At 42.7% G+C, this 17199-nt stretch overlaps 1 protein-coding gene across 2 annotated transcripts in view; it reads left to right on the top strand.

Annotated features, from left to right (window-relative positions):
* LOC118388946 (protein CBFA2T2-like) overlaps nucleotides 1-2183 on the top strand; it is a 50593-nt gene extending 48410 nt beyond the window's left edge. For both annotated transcript variants that reach the window (XM_035778574.2, XM_052527260.1), the window contains exons 10-11: nucleotides 22-212; nucleotides 682-2183. In XM_035778574.2, the coding sequence (XP_035634467.2) occupies nucleotides 22-212; nucleotides 682-1002 (512 nt within the window). In that variant the 3' untranslated portion in view covers nucleotides 1003-2183. The remainder of the gene's footprint in view (nucleotides 1-21; nucleotides 213-681) is intronic.
* The last annotated feature ends 15016 nt before the right edge of the window (nucleotides 2184-17199 follow it).

Genomic DNA, 17199 nt, shown 5'->3' with positions numbered 1-17199 from the left:
TGTGTCCCCTCTCCTGCGCAGAAGAGGCAGTGAATGAAGTGAAGCGTCAGGCCATGGACGAGGTGCAGAAGGCTGTGGCCGAGGCGGAGCAGAAGGCCTTTGAAATGATCACGGCCGAGCGCGCCAAGATGGAGAAGACTCTGTCCGAGGCCAAGAGGAAGGCCACCGAGGACGCCATACAGGTCATCAACGAGCAGGAGGACTCCAGCGAGGTTAGGAGCATATGTTACTCTGCATAACTATACACACTCTTAGAAAGAAAGTTGCTATCTAGAACCTTTTTTAAGGGTTCTTTCGGCTGTCCTCATGGGAGAACCCTTCGAAGAAACCCTTTTGGTTCCAGGAACCCAAAAGGGTTCTGCCTGGAACAAAAAAGTGTTTTCCTATGAGGACAGCTGAACCCTTTTTTTCTAAGAGTGTACACGCAATCTGTGAAGTGAGTCATAGTGAGCACATAGGAGCAACAGTCTAAGCTGCAGGATGTGTAGATGAGGTATTTACCTACTACTTGCCCAGTCTACTTTGTCCAATTCTCCATAAATGTATGTATGTATGTATGTATGTATGTATGTATGTATGTATGTATGTATGTATGTATGTATGTATGTACACTCTTCCTCTCCCTCTGCGTTTCAGTGTATTATTTATCTCTATACTAAACTCCTTTATCTCTCCCTGCAGTGCTGCTGGAACTGCGGGCGCAAGGCCAGCGAGACGTGCAGCGGTTGCAATGCGGCGCGCTACTGCGGCTCCTTCTGCCAACACAAGGACTGGGAGCGCCACCACCTCATCTGCAGCCCTGGCCTGCAAGCCCAGCCCAAGCCTGTGTCCGCCATCACCGCAGCCAGGGCGGCCGCAGCCGCTGCAGACGTTACCACAGGGGTCAAGGCCCCGGAGAGTGTACCAACCGCTGCCAGCCCTGGGGGGGACAAGGGGTCGATTGCCTCTCGATCCTCCACCCCGTCCACTCCTGCATCAGTGTCAGAGAGCAACGGGCACTAAGACTAGGACCATGGAGGGTGGTAGTGATACTGCCTCTCACTCAAGTTGGCCTCCATTTCCCTTTTCTTCCCGTTCTGTGGTTCGTGACTGTTCATAATGGACACTAGGACCGGGCGCCCCAAAATGGCTTCCTTCCTTTGTTTCCCGTTCCTATCGAACCGGTGAAAGGTGCTAGTGTCTATTGTTCCATCCTTTGGCTTTCACCTGACAAATAACTTTAGGTCAGCGGGTTGTGAGGGAGAGGAGACGAGGGAAGGAAGCTGCTTTGAAGACTTACGATGACACTCAGCTCTGGACACCAACCCCTAATCTAGCCAAGGAAGTGATGTCAGACAGAGAAGTGATGTCACAGACATTGAGTGAACGGGGGAGGAAATGAGGTCCCTGATGTCACAGGTCATGTGAGAAGACATCAGGGAGAAACTGTGGGGAAGGGAAGGGTTGCTTTGGCAATGTTGGGCAGAAGACGGACTCCTCTGCTTTGGGACTCTGCGGATCCATCTTCAACAGTTGGACAAACAGACAATCCACCTCACAGATGGACACTTGTTTCACTTCATCCAAAATAACAATCCCAAACAGATATGAGACAACTAAAGACTGACTTCAGACAATGTTTTTGTCATTTTGTTTTAAGAGGACTGGGGGGGGTGTATGAGTATGAGATTTGGAATGGTCATTTATACCCAAGGGTGAAAGTGATGGTTGAAGTAATCACTGCATATTTCCAAGTTTCCTGTTGTGTGTGTGTGTGTATATAAAGCTAAGAGAAAAGGGGGTTATGGGTCTGAGTGACAGTACCAGCTCTAGAGTTCCTCTCCCCCCTCTGGAATTATTTTTTTTTTTTTGGAGATAACACGATAGCGAAATCACCTCCGGAATCCTGTTTGTATGTACAGTATAGCTGTTCTACTTTTCTTGCTCGCACAAGTTACTCGTCAGGTTCTTTTTTTTTTTGTGTGTGTGTGCGTACACGTACACGTGTGTCAAAACGGTTGTGCCGTCGGTGGATATTGTAAACTAAAACATTACTACGAATTTCAGAGCAATATAAAAAAAAATACAAAGTGTTCAGGTATTCACAAGCTGTTATGCATCACCAAAGTTTCCAATTGCTAAACAAGTGTAATTTGCCTGTAACTGTCTATTGTTGTACACAGAATAAATATACAGAAACACTGTTTCTTGTCTTGTTCTATGACGCGCATAGTTGTCTATTGTCGTTATCACCCAATAAACACAATAAATAAGACGGTACGATAGAAAGTAGTATAAGGTGTACAGATGAATGCTAAACTTCTAGAGGTTTGCGGTTATCTACTACAGTTGCTTGCTGCTTAAGCTTCATGTCACCTGTTGTACAATTCCGTGTCCGATGTCTTCAGATTCGATTCAGTTGAATATTTTAGACGGCCATTTCTTTTAATTTGATATCTCTTTATTGTTACCATGGACGATGCTTCTGGTGGTTTTTGATTGTTGGATGACATATCTGTAAAAAATACACTTCCGGTCAAAAGTTTTAGAACGCCTACTCATTAAAGGATTTTTTTGTTTTTTACTATTTCCTACATTGTAAAATGATAGGGAAGACACAACGCATACAGTGGGGCAAAAAAAGTATTTAGTCAGCCACCAATTACAAGTTCTCCCACTTAAAAAGATGAGAGGTCTGTAATTTTCATCATAGTTACACTTCACTGCAAATGATGGTGGAAAGTAAGTATTTGGTCACCTACAAACAAGCAAGATTTCTGGCTCTCACAGACCTTTTAAGAGGCTCATCTGTCCTCCACTCGTTACCTGTATTAATGACACCTGTTTGAACTTGTTATCAGTATAACAGACACCTGTCCACAACTTCAAACAGTCACACTCCAAACTCCACTATGGCCAAGACCAAAGAGCTGTCAAAGGACACCAGAAACAAAATTGTAAACAAAATCTCCCTTAATCTGGGGCTCCACGCAAGATCTCACCCTGTGGGGTCAAAATGATCACAAGAACGGTGAGCAAAAATCCCAGAACCACACAGGGACCTAGTGACTAACCTGCTGGGACCAAAGTAACAAAGCCTACCATCAGTAACACACTACACCAACAGGCACTCAAATCCTGCAGTGCCAGACGTGTCCCCCTGCTTAAGCCAGTACATGTCCAGGCCCGTCTGAAGTTTGCTAGAGAGCATTTGGATGATCCAGAAGAAGTTTTGGGAGAATGTCATATGGTCAGATGAAACCAAAATATAACTTTTTGGTAAAAACTCAACTCGTCGTGTTTGGAGGACAAAGAATGCTGAGTTGCATCCAAAGAACACCATACCTACTGAGAAGCATGGGGATGGAAACATCGTGCTTTGGTGCTGTTTTTTCTGCAAAGGGACCAGGACGACTGATCAGTGTAAAGAAAAGAATGAATGGGGCCATGTATCGTGAGATTTTGAGTGAAAACCTTCCATCAGCAAGGGCATTGAAGATGAAACGTGGCTGGGTCTTTCAGAATGACGATGATCCCAAACACACCGCCCGGGCAACGAAGGAGTGGCTTCGTAAGAAGCATTTCAAGGTCTTTGAGTGGCAAAGCCAGTCTCCAGAGCTCAACCCCATAGAATTTCTTTGGAGGGAGTTGAGTATTGCCCAGCAACAGCTCCAAAACATCACTTCTCTAGAGGAGATCTGCATGGAGGAATGGGCCAAAATACCAGCAAGTGTGTGAAAACCTTGTGAAGACTTACAGAAAACGTTTGACCTCTGTCATTGCCAACAAAGGGTATATAACAAAGTATTGAGAGAACCTTTTGTTATTGACCAAATACTTATTTTCCACCATAATTTGCAAATACATTCATAAAAAATCCTACAATGTGACTTTTCTGGATTTTTTTCTCATTTTGTTTGTCATAGTTGAGGAGTACCTATGATGAATATTACAGACCTCTCATCTTTTTAAGCGGGAGAACTTCCACAATTGGTGGCTGACTAAATACTTTTTTGCCCCACTGTATGGAATCATGTAGTAACTGAAAAAGTGTTAAACAAATCAAAATATATTTTGTATTTGATATTCTTCAAATAGCCACCCTTTGCCTTGACAGCTTTGCACACTCTTGGCATTCTCTCAACCAGCTTCATGCGGTAGTCACCTGGAATGCATTTCAATTAACAGGTGTGCCTTGTTAATTTGTGGAATTTCTTCCCTTAATTAATTTGAGCCAATCAGTTGTGTTGTGACAAGGTAGGGGTGATATACAGAATATAGCCCTACTTGGTAAAATCTTCCAAGTGGGTGGACCTATGCATGCGCCCCTGCCCAGCTATGTGAAATTATGTGAAATCCATAGATTAGGGCCAAATGAATTTCATTTAAATTGACAGATTTCCTTATATGAATTGTAACTCTCTAATACTCAATATGTCGGTGAAATGATTGCATGTTGCGTTTATATTTTTATTCAGTATATATGATCACGGTCACAGTTTAGTGCAGAACTAACACACACACACACACACACACACACACACACACACACACACACACACACACACACACACACACACCATTCTTAACCATGTATTCATATTAAAAGTTTGCACTATTATTTTCAAAAGAAACAAGCTATAACTACCAAGGTTATGTTTTGTTGACAAATGCAAAAACCAAGGGCCCGATTCATACCGTATTGCGCTTTGAAGATCTCGCATTATAGTGCGATTGAAATTTCAAGGCATATGTTCCCAAGTTCTCGTTGACTGCATATGTCGGTCCAATCGGAAATGATCTTTACATTTAAATCGCGCTAACACACAGAACTTCCGCAATACAGATTTAATCGAGCCCCAAAAGTAGTTTCGAGCATTCCCTGAGAGAAGGGATAGTGTTGAGAGATTTCAGTACCAACATAAATTGTATTTGAAATCTATAATTTAGCATTTATAATAGTGTATTGAATTTTTTATTTGATATTTTAGAATTTGTAATGCAAACATGTCATCATTGAATTCAGATTGAAAATTATATTTAAAATCGAATTGAATATTCAAGTTCAATATTTGTATATTCAGTTTCAATATGGTAGATATTGCATTAATGGTTTGTGTAGGAAGTTTACAAACTATAATTTAAAGTTGACCAAAGTTTCATATATTCAACTTTCAAATTCAGTTCTCTAAATTCCGATTCAAAACCAGAGACAACATCCTGGTACTTTGCCAGCCAGGAAAGGTAGAGGAGAACAGATAGAATCAAACGCTCACTGTGATAAACAGAAACTTCTGGCCGGTTTCTGAAGCCAATGTGGCATGTTGAATTAATTTTCTTCCAATGAATTTGGCACTAGCATTTGAACCCTTTTGGCTATGTGCTATTATGAACCCATGAACCCTATGAGCTATTATGAACCCATTCCTGAAAGCTAAGACACTCTGGAGCATGGATGTGCTCTATGATGATCACAGGCTGCGTTAGAAGGGAGTTTGGCCCCCATAAGAATCTAGTTGAAATACCCTGTCATAGCCCATCTGAGGATAGCATTTCCACTCCCTCTGTTAATCTTGGTCTTGTGACTGACTGGGTTCGGACCAGGCCTCCTGCGTGTCATAAAACTGTGTTAGCTCACTTAGCTAAAAACCTGTAGGGATAAGTTCAGGAAGTTCATGTAAAGGACAACACACTGCTTGTTTTACAAGGACCACTTCCCCCTGATTCAGTTCATCCTGAGACTTGAACTCAGGACCTCTGCCTTGCAAACAGGCAGACTGCCCTACTGAAGCATTGCAACCCACCGCTTCTGCAACTACGCAAGGAGAGACACTTCAGGCTGATGAGTGAGTTTAACAGATCCCCCATCTGCTACACAAATCATCAAGAGCCAGAAAGGTTACTCATGTGGTTTGGTGATCCATGCTTATGTGATGAGAATCTGAAGACATGTTAGCTGAAGACATGTTTGTGTCACGCCCTGGTCTAGTATTTTGTGTTTTCTTTATTATTTTGGTCAGGCCAGGGTGTGACATGGGTTTTTTTATGTGGTGTGTTTTGTCTTGGGGTTTTTCGTAGGTATTGGGATTGTGGCTTAGTGGGGTTTTCTAGCATAGTCTATGGCTGTCTGGTGTGGTGGGGGAACTTAATGGTAATACCATAATGCACCAGTAGGTGGTAGTACAACACTTCCACATAATTAAATCCCCACGAGAGGGTTTGGGCCAATTCCATTTCAACACAGTTTCAGGTAATGAACTGCAATTCACATCATGGTGTGAAGATACTGACGATTGTCTTCAATTATGATTTGGCTTTTGTTGAAAAATGATATCCCTCATTACTTACAGTAATATAGTACGGTACTATAGCGTAAACACATGCATGAAAATGCACAACGTTGACCTCTGAGGGATAGTTGGAGATTGATTGATGCAATTCCTCTTTAACGCATGTGGCGCATGTTACAGCCCAGCTTCATAATATTGCTGTTTGGAGATCACCACTGTATTTCTTCAATTAACAACAGCCAAGATAAGTACAAAGTCCTTTTATCACATGTACCTTTTACGTTTTTTAAGTGAACTATCCCTTTAAGACTGTAGCTTCCCTTTATGTGAGTGTTTGAAGACGTCTGCTCGGACAAGTGCACTCCCCCTGGAAACAAGTTGGCTGTTACAAGCCCCGCTGGCAGGTTCCCACCTCAGTCACGAGCACACCAGCCTTTCCTGTCAGGAACTAAGAACATAGGACAGTAAAAGAGAAACGGATCATCTCAAAAACCCCTCCTAAACTCACCATCCATCTAATTGATAGAATGACAGAAATACGATTAGCATCAAGGATATCGTCAATAAGATGCGACACTGAAGGTAAATAATACAAAATACATGTTTTTTGAATTGTTACACTATCAGAGTCCAGATATCATTCTGATTTAGATATCATAGTGTTTGTGGTGTTCCCCATCGCATCGGGAAGAGCAGGAAACCACTGAACATGTTGTATTTATCACAGTTATATTCAGAGGGTAGGTGCATGTCGACCAAGTCTCCATCCTCCAGCTCTAGTCATTCCATTGGATACAATCTCAGCATTTCCGTGATTATTGTGCTGTTCTGGCCTCATTATACCCTGGTCATTCTTGAACAAGCGTACGACCACATACTGCGATGAGCTGTTGTCCGTGGCACTGAATCTGAACCGGTAGACTTCTCTCACTGGTGCTGTGACGATAATGTACCTGCATCAGATGAAAAACAGAGAGTGATGCACTGTACGTCTATCATAGACACTGGAGCAGCCTGTTTGTGATATTGGACTCATTGCCTATAGCTGGTGTTGGCAATTTACATTATTCTTCAATAACACAAACTCCAAAGCAAATCAGGGGGAGGAAAATAGGTTTATTCAAAGAGGACAAATCATACGGGGAGGTAGATGGTCATTCTCCCCTGTCCTCAGTGATTCTCTCTTGTGGTTCTCTCCAGTAGTTTTATGCCCTAGCCTCAGCCCTAGCCTGTGGTTGACCAATTAGAATTCCTTGCAATAAAACTAGCCAATGGCCAAATAACAAGTGTCCTATTTCAGAAGACATATCCCTTCCAGGTTTCTGAACCATTAATCAATAATTCCATGTTACATAAAAAACACTATTTCCCTTAATCGTTATTACTCCATTGACTTCTCATCCTTTTGACCTCTCGTCCTCTGTCTCTGCGCTGTGTATTTATCTTTGACATATTCTTACACTGGCCTCTGTGGACACGTGTGGTTTATTTTGTAGATTGGTATGTGAGCAGTACATGAAATTGGGCTGTAGGCATGGATAGTGTTGGTGATGACTTTGGGGTATAGACCACAGTGGTATTGAAGGGTCCCACTATTTTACCTAAACCAGCAGAGAATGCCACCTTTGGTCTCGCTGTGAATATAGGGGAGGGACACAGATTTCTGTTATAATGCACACTATTGTACGAACGCAGGTAGTCTAGCGTTTAGAGCGTTGGGCCAGTAACCGAAAGTTCACTGGTTACAAGGTGAAAAATTTGTTGATGTGCCCCTGAGCATGGCAATTAATCCTACTTTCCTCCAGGGGCGCCATACTACTACGGCTGACCCTGTAAAACAAACACATTTCACTGCAACTTTCCAGTGTTCGTGACAATAAAACATCTTATTCTTATTTTGCACAAATTACTTTACCACTGGTGATTAAAGACCATATTCAATATTGGGGAAAAAATGAAACTATACTACATGGAATAAAAATGTTTTAATTGCTCTCCCACCTAGCTCTCACTGGCTATATCACATTTACCTATGTATTCAGACTTTGTTGAAGCACCTTTGTCAGCAATTATAGCATCAAGTCTTCTTGGGTATGACGCTACAAGCTTGGCACACCTTATCTTCTCTGCAGATCCTCTCAAGCTCTGTCAGGTTGGATGGGGAGTGTCGCTGCACAGCTATTTTCAGGTCTCTCCAGAGATGTTCGATCGGGTTCAAGTCAGAGCTCTGGCTGGGCAACTCAAGGACATTCAGAGACTTGTCCCAAAGCCACTCCTGTCTTGGCTGTGTGCTTAGGGTCATTATCCTTTTGGAAGGTGAACCTTAACCCCAGTATGAGGTCCTGAGCGCTTTGGAGCAGGTTTTCATCAAGGATCTCTCTGTACTTTGCTGTGTTCATCTTTCCCTCAATCCTGACTAGCCTCCCAGTCCCTGCCGCTGAAAAACATCCTCACAGCATGATGCTGCCACCACCATACTTCACCGTAGGGATGGTGCCAGGTTTCCTCTTGAACTCTTTGGCTTGGCATTCAGGCCAAAGAGTTCAATCTTGGTTTCATCAGACCAGAGAATCTTGTTCCTCATGGTCTGAGAGTCCTTTAGGTGCCTTTTGGTAAACTCCAAGCGGGGTGTGGCTTCCGTCTGGCCACTCTACCATAAAGGCCTGATTGGTGGAGTGCTGCAGAGATAGTTGTCCTTCTGGAAGGTATATTATGTTGAGCTTTTTCAAGATTTGACTGCACTTAGTTCTCCCATCTCCACTAAGGAACTCTGGATTTGTGTCAGCGTGACCATCGGGTTCTTGGTCACATCTCTGACCAAGGCCTTTCTCCCCCGATTGCTCAGTTTGGCTGGGTGGCCAGCTCTAGGAATCTAGGAGTCTTGGTGGATCCAAACTTCTTCCATTTAAGAATGATAGAGTCCACTGTGTCATTGGGAACCTTCAATGCTGCAGACATTTTTTGGTACCCTTCCCCAGATCCGTGCCTTGACACAATCCTGTCTCGGAGCTCTACGGACAATTCCTTTGACCTCATGGCTTGGTTTTTGCTCTGACATGCACTGTGTCGTGTCTCTAACTTGTCATTAAATGTGAAGACTGTTATTTTATCAAATCAATTCTCTGTAATTATTATTACGTGATTAAACTAATCATGTAAAATTAATTAACTAGGATGTAGTGGCACCACGGAAAATGTTGGTTTACAGAGCCATAATTTTCTGAGTATAACTCTTCAGATATTTTAATATCTGATCAATTAGTCTTCTATTAATTCATTATTATTATTATCTCCCGTCAGTCTCATCTGAACGTCATAAAAGTCTTGGTTATCTGCACGAACCCAGCCTCTACTATGAATCCTCCATACACCAATTGGCCCAATTACTTACTTAACTAATTAAATAATTACAGAATATACAAAAGATAGTAACATTATACAGTAAATACTATCCCTAGTGGACTAATCAAAAACTTTTTGGTTATAACACGATAGAGTCAGAGAGGAAAAGGGGAGGGGGTGGTTTGGAAGGAAGACTAAGGAATGGGTCTCTATCGGACATGGGAAGCTATTCTCACAAAAATACATATGCCACTAACGATCGCTCATTCGGAGAAAGGTAATGCATTGTATTTACGTGAAGCAACTAGGCTTCGATAGTTGAGCTGGTGGTGTGAGGCTCTGGTTTTCCCAGTCACCATTGTCCTTTGTAGATTCTTCCGGGTAGTCATGTGAGAGGTTCATCTCACTCTGGAGATGATTCCGTGTCGGTCAGTGTTCTCGTACTAGATTTGCACAGATGTTCAGCTGCAGTCTGATATATGCTAGTTTAGTATGCACTTCTTCTTTAGGTGACCAATAGTTCAGAGTTCATACCATTTCACGTGTGAAGCAAGCTCTCACATTTCCTGGCCTGTATAGTTGAAATTAGCCCTTTTCAATGTGGAGGACAAGTCCTCCCATTATTTGGAACTGAGTTGACTTTTCATCACAGAGTGGAAATGGGGTTGGTTCATCATTTCCAACCAATGTCTATTCACTTGGGCGTGGCTACTGACTTAGTTAAACCTTACATGGTTTGCCAATTCTCTAATTTTAAAGGTTAAATTCACATTACATAAATTCACAAAAAGTTTCATCTTTACTTATTCATTTTATACAAGAATTAGATGCAAGCCTCATAACTGAGGAACCTGTATAAAAAGAGTTTGGGTAATGTGGCTGTATTGTCTTTCATGAGGTCACAAACATGAAGCAAAATGGACCGGGTCGTAGCTGACTTCTCCACCGACCGTTTACACATTCTCCAAAATAGGAATATTGTTCAATTCTCAAATTCTGGAATGTAGTAAAACTTGGAGGGAGTTCCTTTGTTCTACTGTGACCCTCTCTCTCCCATACGACATGGTCAGGAAGACAAGAGTCTCTGCAAGGAAGTTACGATGTGGTTGTAAAGTCGTAAAACTGCCCCACCCAGAGATGTGTTGTTCACATCTCTGCTAGCCAATTCACTGAAAGGGCTAGCGTCATGACAACAGTCAACTGTGGGGCCTTCTATAGATGCGTGTGTGCCTTTCCAAATCATGTCCAATCAATTGAATTTACTACAGGTGGACTCCAATCAAGTTGTAGAAACATCTCAAGGATGATCAATGGAGACAGGATGCACGTGAGCTCAATTTTGAGCTCCATAGCAAAGGGTCTGAATGCTTACGTAAATAAGGTATTTCAGTTTTTTTATTATCCAAAAACCTGTTTTCGCTTTGTCATTATGGGGTATTGTGTTTAGATTGAGGAGAAAAACAAACATTTAATCAATTTTAAAATAAGGCTGTAATGTAACAGAATGTGGAAAAGGTCAAGGGGTCTGAATACTTTCTGAATGCACACACATTTAACCCCTTTTTGAGTAGGCACAAAACTCCCTTCGTACTTCCATAACATTTTTGAAACCGGTACCGGTTACCTCTCAGACATGTCCTGTGACACTTGTGGGGGTCATAGTGCAAAACGTAGAACACCATCCTGTTCCACAGTGGGGTCACATTAGTTTGACGCCCAAATGGTTCGGAGCCTACAAACAGAAGTTGGCACTTCGACTTCACCAACTTCAGACGAGTTCCCTGACAATTGACCACCAGCGTATTTGTGAGAGTCTCCCCTTTCCACAGAGTAGTCATAATAGTTTGTTAAACCGTTCAGACGCTACAGACGTTTTCGTTAGAGGACTGATTGTTTTGGGATGTCTCATGGTCTGACAAACACCGCTCTAGTTCTGCCACCTTCTACCGCTGATGCGGATGTGTGATATCAGCGGATGCGGTGGATTGAGACGCATCCAATGGAATGAAAATAACATTTATTTATATCTTAACCTGAAGGATTATGATGGGGAATTGTTTTATTATGTTCATTTGGTTGATGCAATGGTGGGTCAATCGACTCTAGGGGGTTAATGGGTTGAGAGAAGGTTTCAATCCTAATGAACCCATCAAACATGAATACATCTGTTGTTGAGGTACAGTAGATCAATAAAACTACAGTACTCTAGCAGTAGTCAAGCTGCTTATGCTGAAAAGCCTTGTTTGTGCATAGTTTAAGTTCGCTTTTGAATTTCCTGTCAAAAGCTAATATTTCACTTAAAAACATAGTTTTCCCAGAAGGTCTGATAATGACAGAAGTCCTGCCACCAAACATTATTACTGTGCATTATAACTATTTGAGATGGCAAAAACAACATGGCTGTCAATGGCAGCCTAGTGGTTGGTTTTGAAAATGGTACAGCTCTTTAACAGTTTAAGCTACAGACACTAGCTAGAACAACAGTAAAAACATCTAATTTATGAACTATATAATGATTTAAATGTGAAAGGAATACATTTACCACAGTACCTAACTTCCCCCATTATGGATTTTCAGATTTTTATTTTATTTTGTGAAAAGCAGTTAAACTTCCCTTTTCCCACAACCACATGCTTTACAAAACCTGGTATACAACATCTTTGGACAAGGATTTCAAACTCAAATGGTCTATCACTTACAGGAGTGTAGCTCAAACAAGATGGCCACTATAAACCAATCAATGTTTATAGGGATGCAGCTTGTGAAATAAATCCTCATAAATTATAAACAAATTGGTTTCTCACCACATAAATTGATATGCAGATTCAGGTCTATTTCTGGTGTCAACCCCTACAGCCTTACTAATAATCACCACATGAATGACTACTGACCTGTAGCACTCACTTCCATCATCATGAAGTGCTTCGAGAGGCTAGTCAAAGACCTCATTACCTCCTCCCCGACACACTCGACCCTCTCCAATCCGCCTACCGCCCTGACAGATCCACGGACAACACAATTGCCATTGCACTGCACACTGCCCTCACCCACCTGGACAAAAGGAATGCATATGTGAGGATGCTGTTCATAAACTAAATCTTGGCCTAAATCTTGGCCTCACCACAAAGATCACGCCACTGGGAAGGAACTCCTCCTTATGCAACTGTGTCCTGGACTTCCTGACGGGGCTCCGCCAGGTGGTGAAGGTAGGCAACATTACATCCTCGACAATGATCCAAGAAAGGGGGCCCCATAAGGGTGCGTCCTCAGTCCCCTCCTGTGCTCACTGTATACCCACGACTGCATGTGTAACAGTACGTTGTGTACAATCAATCATGGAGCTTTATTCTGATAGAAACAGCACAAACTTGCACGTCATGCAATGCACAGCTCACCATCCAACTCTGCACGTGATGCACACTGGTTTGGTGCTTGTTCACTGGGCAATGTAGTTAACAAAATAATATAACAATTACAATATAAAATATAATATTTTGAACAATGTACCTGATAGAAACAGCACAAAATTGCACGTCATGCAATGCGCAGCTCACCATCCAACTCTGCACGTGACACACTGTACAAAACCCCCCCAACAGACACAGTAAGTTGCTTGCTAGTATTAGCTGGAATTCTCTACAACAAAATGCATAACAAATATGCACCAGAAAACGCATCTTATGTGTGATGTTCAAATAACATTTACAAACAAATTTATATCAATTGTACATTTAAATCATCACTTGGGAGTATAAAAATCACTTTTGACATACAGTGCTTTGCAACCAACAACTTACAGCTGGTTTGGTGCTTGTTCACTGGGACGATTCTAACTGAAACATCCTCCCTCGTAAGCAAGCTACGCAAACCAGCCAATAAGATGCCATGTTGAGTAGGTGAAGGCAAGACAAAACTAAAACCAAAAACCCATTGGCTTAACAATAAAGTGTTAAGGAGAATCACCAATATAACCCTGTTACACATGGCCTCACACAGTTCCTATTCCATCATCATGTTCGCTGACAACACGACAGTAGTAGGTACCAACAACAATGAGACGGCCTACAGGGAGGAGGTAGGCACTTTGACTGTGTGGTGCCAGGTAAACCACCTCTCCCTCAACGTCATGAAAATAAAAGAGCTGATTGTGGACTTCAAAAGGAACCAGGCTGGGCACGCCCCCATGGAGTCTATCTTTGACCAATCACAGGAGGAGGAGAGGAAGAGGATCAGCAATGGTCCACAATAGAAGTCAGCAGCAATGAGAAGTAGGCGACACCTGCAGTCAGACTATTACTAGGAGGGTGTGGATGTGGGTGGTCTTTATCTCATCTCTCACTTATCATTTCTGTCATGCCCTGATCTCTTATTCACCCTCTCTCTCCTTCCCCTTTCTATGGTCCAACAATGCGACCATTATTAGAGACTGCTGGATGGTAATATACTGGACCGGCCTGCCTTGTTCTTTCAATAAAACCTCTCCTTCAGGAGTGGGCGCCAGAAAAGCAAAGCAAAAAAGGGAACAATGAGGTAGAAGCACAACAAGGTACAATAGAGAGGAGGAGGTGAACATGTCCATGTCCAAATACCCGTACTTGCATTCTAAATAGTAGGCATTTTCAAAACGTGAAAAAAAATGATACTATGGGAAATTTTGAAAAATGTTGTATGCTTTAAGTTAAATGCCAGGATGTCATACACATGTTGGCATTTGATCTAGTAGAAGTTGCTGCACATGATTGAGGAAGAGACTCGTCTTTTAGGACAACAGCTGATAATGAGAAATTGACGCGCTGTACCAAAATGAACGAATGGCGGGAGTTAACACTATCGCGCATTAAATGAAGCATTCTGAATATGGAGGAGCTTAGTATGATGACATTTCTCGCTTACTGCATTCCTTTTTTTTTTACAAAACAGTACATTCTAAATAGTATGTACTATGATACTGTACGTACACAGTAAGCATTTTAAGTAGGTGGAAGGCAAGACAGATTTCGGACGCGGCCAATGTCTCCATCTGTCTTTATTATCACCTCATGCTACTGTACAACTACCTCAGTGATGCAAAGTAGTTGAAGTCATTCAGTACTCACTTCCCATCTCACTATGATGAGTCATCAATTCCTAATTAGTGATTGGTTTGTTCATTGTAGTTGGTGTATGGGTGACTTACACTTCCTCTCATCTCTCTGCCACTTTCTCTCTCTCTCTCTCTTTTGCTCTCTCTCTTTTGCTCTCTCTCTCTCGCTCTCTCTCTCTCTCCCCTTGTCTCTGTGAGCTGTATTATGAGAAAAATCGAACGTGGACTGAGGAGTCCAAACATTGTACAAAGATTCGAGCCTCACAGACACAGCGATCAGCTCGTTGGAGGTGAACTGTGGAGGAAGCACAGTGCTGTAGGAGGTGGGAAATAGGAGACGGCAAACAGAGAGGGCCCCCTTCCTGGTGACAGACACACACACACACGGTGAAATTGACATACACACACTGACCGCCATTCAACGATGAGACACATGGAGTCAGGTCTTCAGCCTCCATGTATACAAAGTGTGCACGTGTATCATCCCTTCGGCTCCGTATCCTGTGTTAAGAAAGCTTTGTTGACGTTTTGACCTCGACAAAACACCTCATGCCCAGCTGACATACCTGTATTTATACTGACTGGCACCTTTCACATAGAATCATATACATTTTCTCTCCTCCCTGTAGCCGAGGGCTTGCATCTGTGTCTGTGTGTGCTATTGAAAATGTGCACAGACTCAAATTTACACCACATGCTCTAGACCAGGGGTCTTCAACTCTTACCCTATGAGGTCCGGAGCCTGCAGGTTTTCTGTCCTACCTGATAATGAATTGCACCCACCTAAATCAGTCCCTGGTTAGAGGGTAACCGGTAAAACAAGCAGGGGAACTGCCTTCAAGGTCCAGAGTTGAGTTTGAGGCTTCTAGAGTATTCGCACCCCGCTATCCTCTGTAGACATGATCCAAACTCTGTGAGTATATTGGCCATACTACAATGAGTATTTGTCACTTGTACCCATTTGCTTTCTTTGCTGACCACACGCATATACAGGTGAAGCTGGTTGAGAGAATGCCAAGAGTGTGCAAAGCTGTCATCAAGGCAAAGAAGAAGAATCTCAAATATAAAATATAAACATTTGTTTAACACTTTAACACTGAATGAGTCCTCCCAATAGGATCGGACCTCCAGTATGCCATCTGCTGAGGGATTCCTTCGTGCTGCATCCCCAGTTGCTCTCTCGTCAAACAGCATCCAAACAGCAGACGTTTGTGGCACTACTGCTGGTGCTTCTGCTCCATCTGCTCCCTCTTCTTCCTGTTGCCCTGGTGCCTGAGCCAGCTGACTGCTGGGGCTGTCCCTCTTTTGCTGCTGAGGTTATTCTTTGAAGAGCCTCATCAATCGCTCTGGCATCACTTCTTAAAGCTGGGGTCAAGTGTAGCGGTTTCTGATAGCACGTGATTATATTCCATTCGGTGGAACTTTCTGTCCATTGATGAACAAAGGGTGTCCATCAACTCTGTCACATGTCCTGTGGTTACATTTGCTTCTCTCTGGCGGCTGGCTGTGATTCGCTGCAGACCTTTACACATGAGTATAATTTTTGAGGCTTTTCACATAGCTGAAAAGAGAGAACAGTAACTTATTAGCATCTAAATCTTTTAGGGGGGGTGAGAAGGATTATATCCTATCCTAGGTATTCCTTAAAGAGGTGGGGTTTCAGGTGTCTTCGTGAGGGGTGTGTTAAATGGGGAGCCAGAGCAGCGAAAGTTTTGACTGGGCTGAGCGGAAGTACTCCTCAGTGGTAGGGAGGCGAGCAGGCCTCATGTTTTGTCTACTGATACGACATTCTCATCTACTGCTCATATACATATATATAATACCGTATTAAATAATGATGTAGTAATAACTGCTTACTGTACCTCTCTCCACTGATCTCCACAGTGACCTGCTCAAAGGGTTCCAGGACTCTGCACACACCTCCTCCACCACCTCCTCCACCACCTCCCTTTCCTCTTGGGTCAGAGCATCAACAGGTGCATTGACAATGGCCAGGGTAGAGATGATGGTATCCTTTGACTCAAGAAACCGCTCCAACATATAAAATGTTGAATTTCACCTTGTAGTGCAGTCTTGTTCAGGCCTCAGCTCAGGCATCCCCATCTGGTGTTGTGTAGACTTAAGTTTTTCAGCACCTACTGTGCTTCTGTAGAAGTATTCCACAGCTGCTTTCACTTTGTCCACAGTGGGCTTCATCACCTTCAGAGCATCTCTTACAATCAAGTCGTTTGTGTGGGCAAGAAATGGATGATGGGTACATTTGAACATTTTCATGGCTTTGGTTATGTTAGCTGCATTGTCGCTAACACAAAAGACCACTTTTCCATCTACTTTGCCATTCTCTGGCCACTCTCAACAGTTCCTCTGCCAAGTTCTCTGAGGTGTGTCTGTCGCTGAACTCAAAGCAGTCCAGAAGACAGCTAGACATCGAAAAATATTCAATGAAGTGACATGTAACCGACATGTAAGAAGTGGTTACCCTTGATGTCCAGCAGTCAGTGGTAA

Source organism: Oncorhynchus keta, chromosome 10, assembly GCF_023373465.1.
Source record: "Oncorhynchus keta strain PuntledgeMale-10-30-2019 chromosome 10, Oket_V2, whole genome shotgun sequence".
NCBI classification, from domain to species: Eukaryota; Metazoa; Chordata; class Actinopteri; order Salmoniformes; family Salmonidae; genus Oncorhynchus; species Oncorhynchus keta.
The sequence above is the reverse complement of the archived record's forward strand: the minus strand, read 5'-3'. Positions and strand labels throughout refer to the sequence as shown.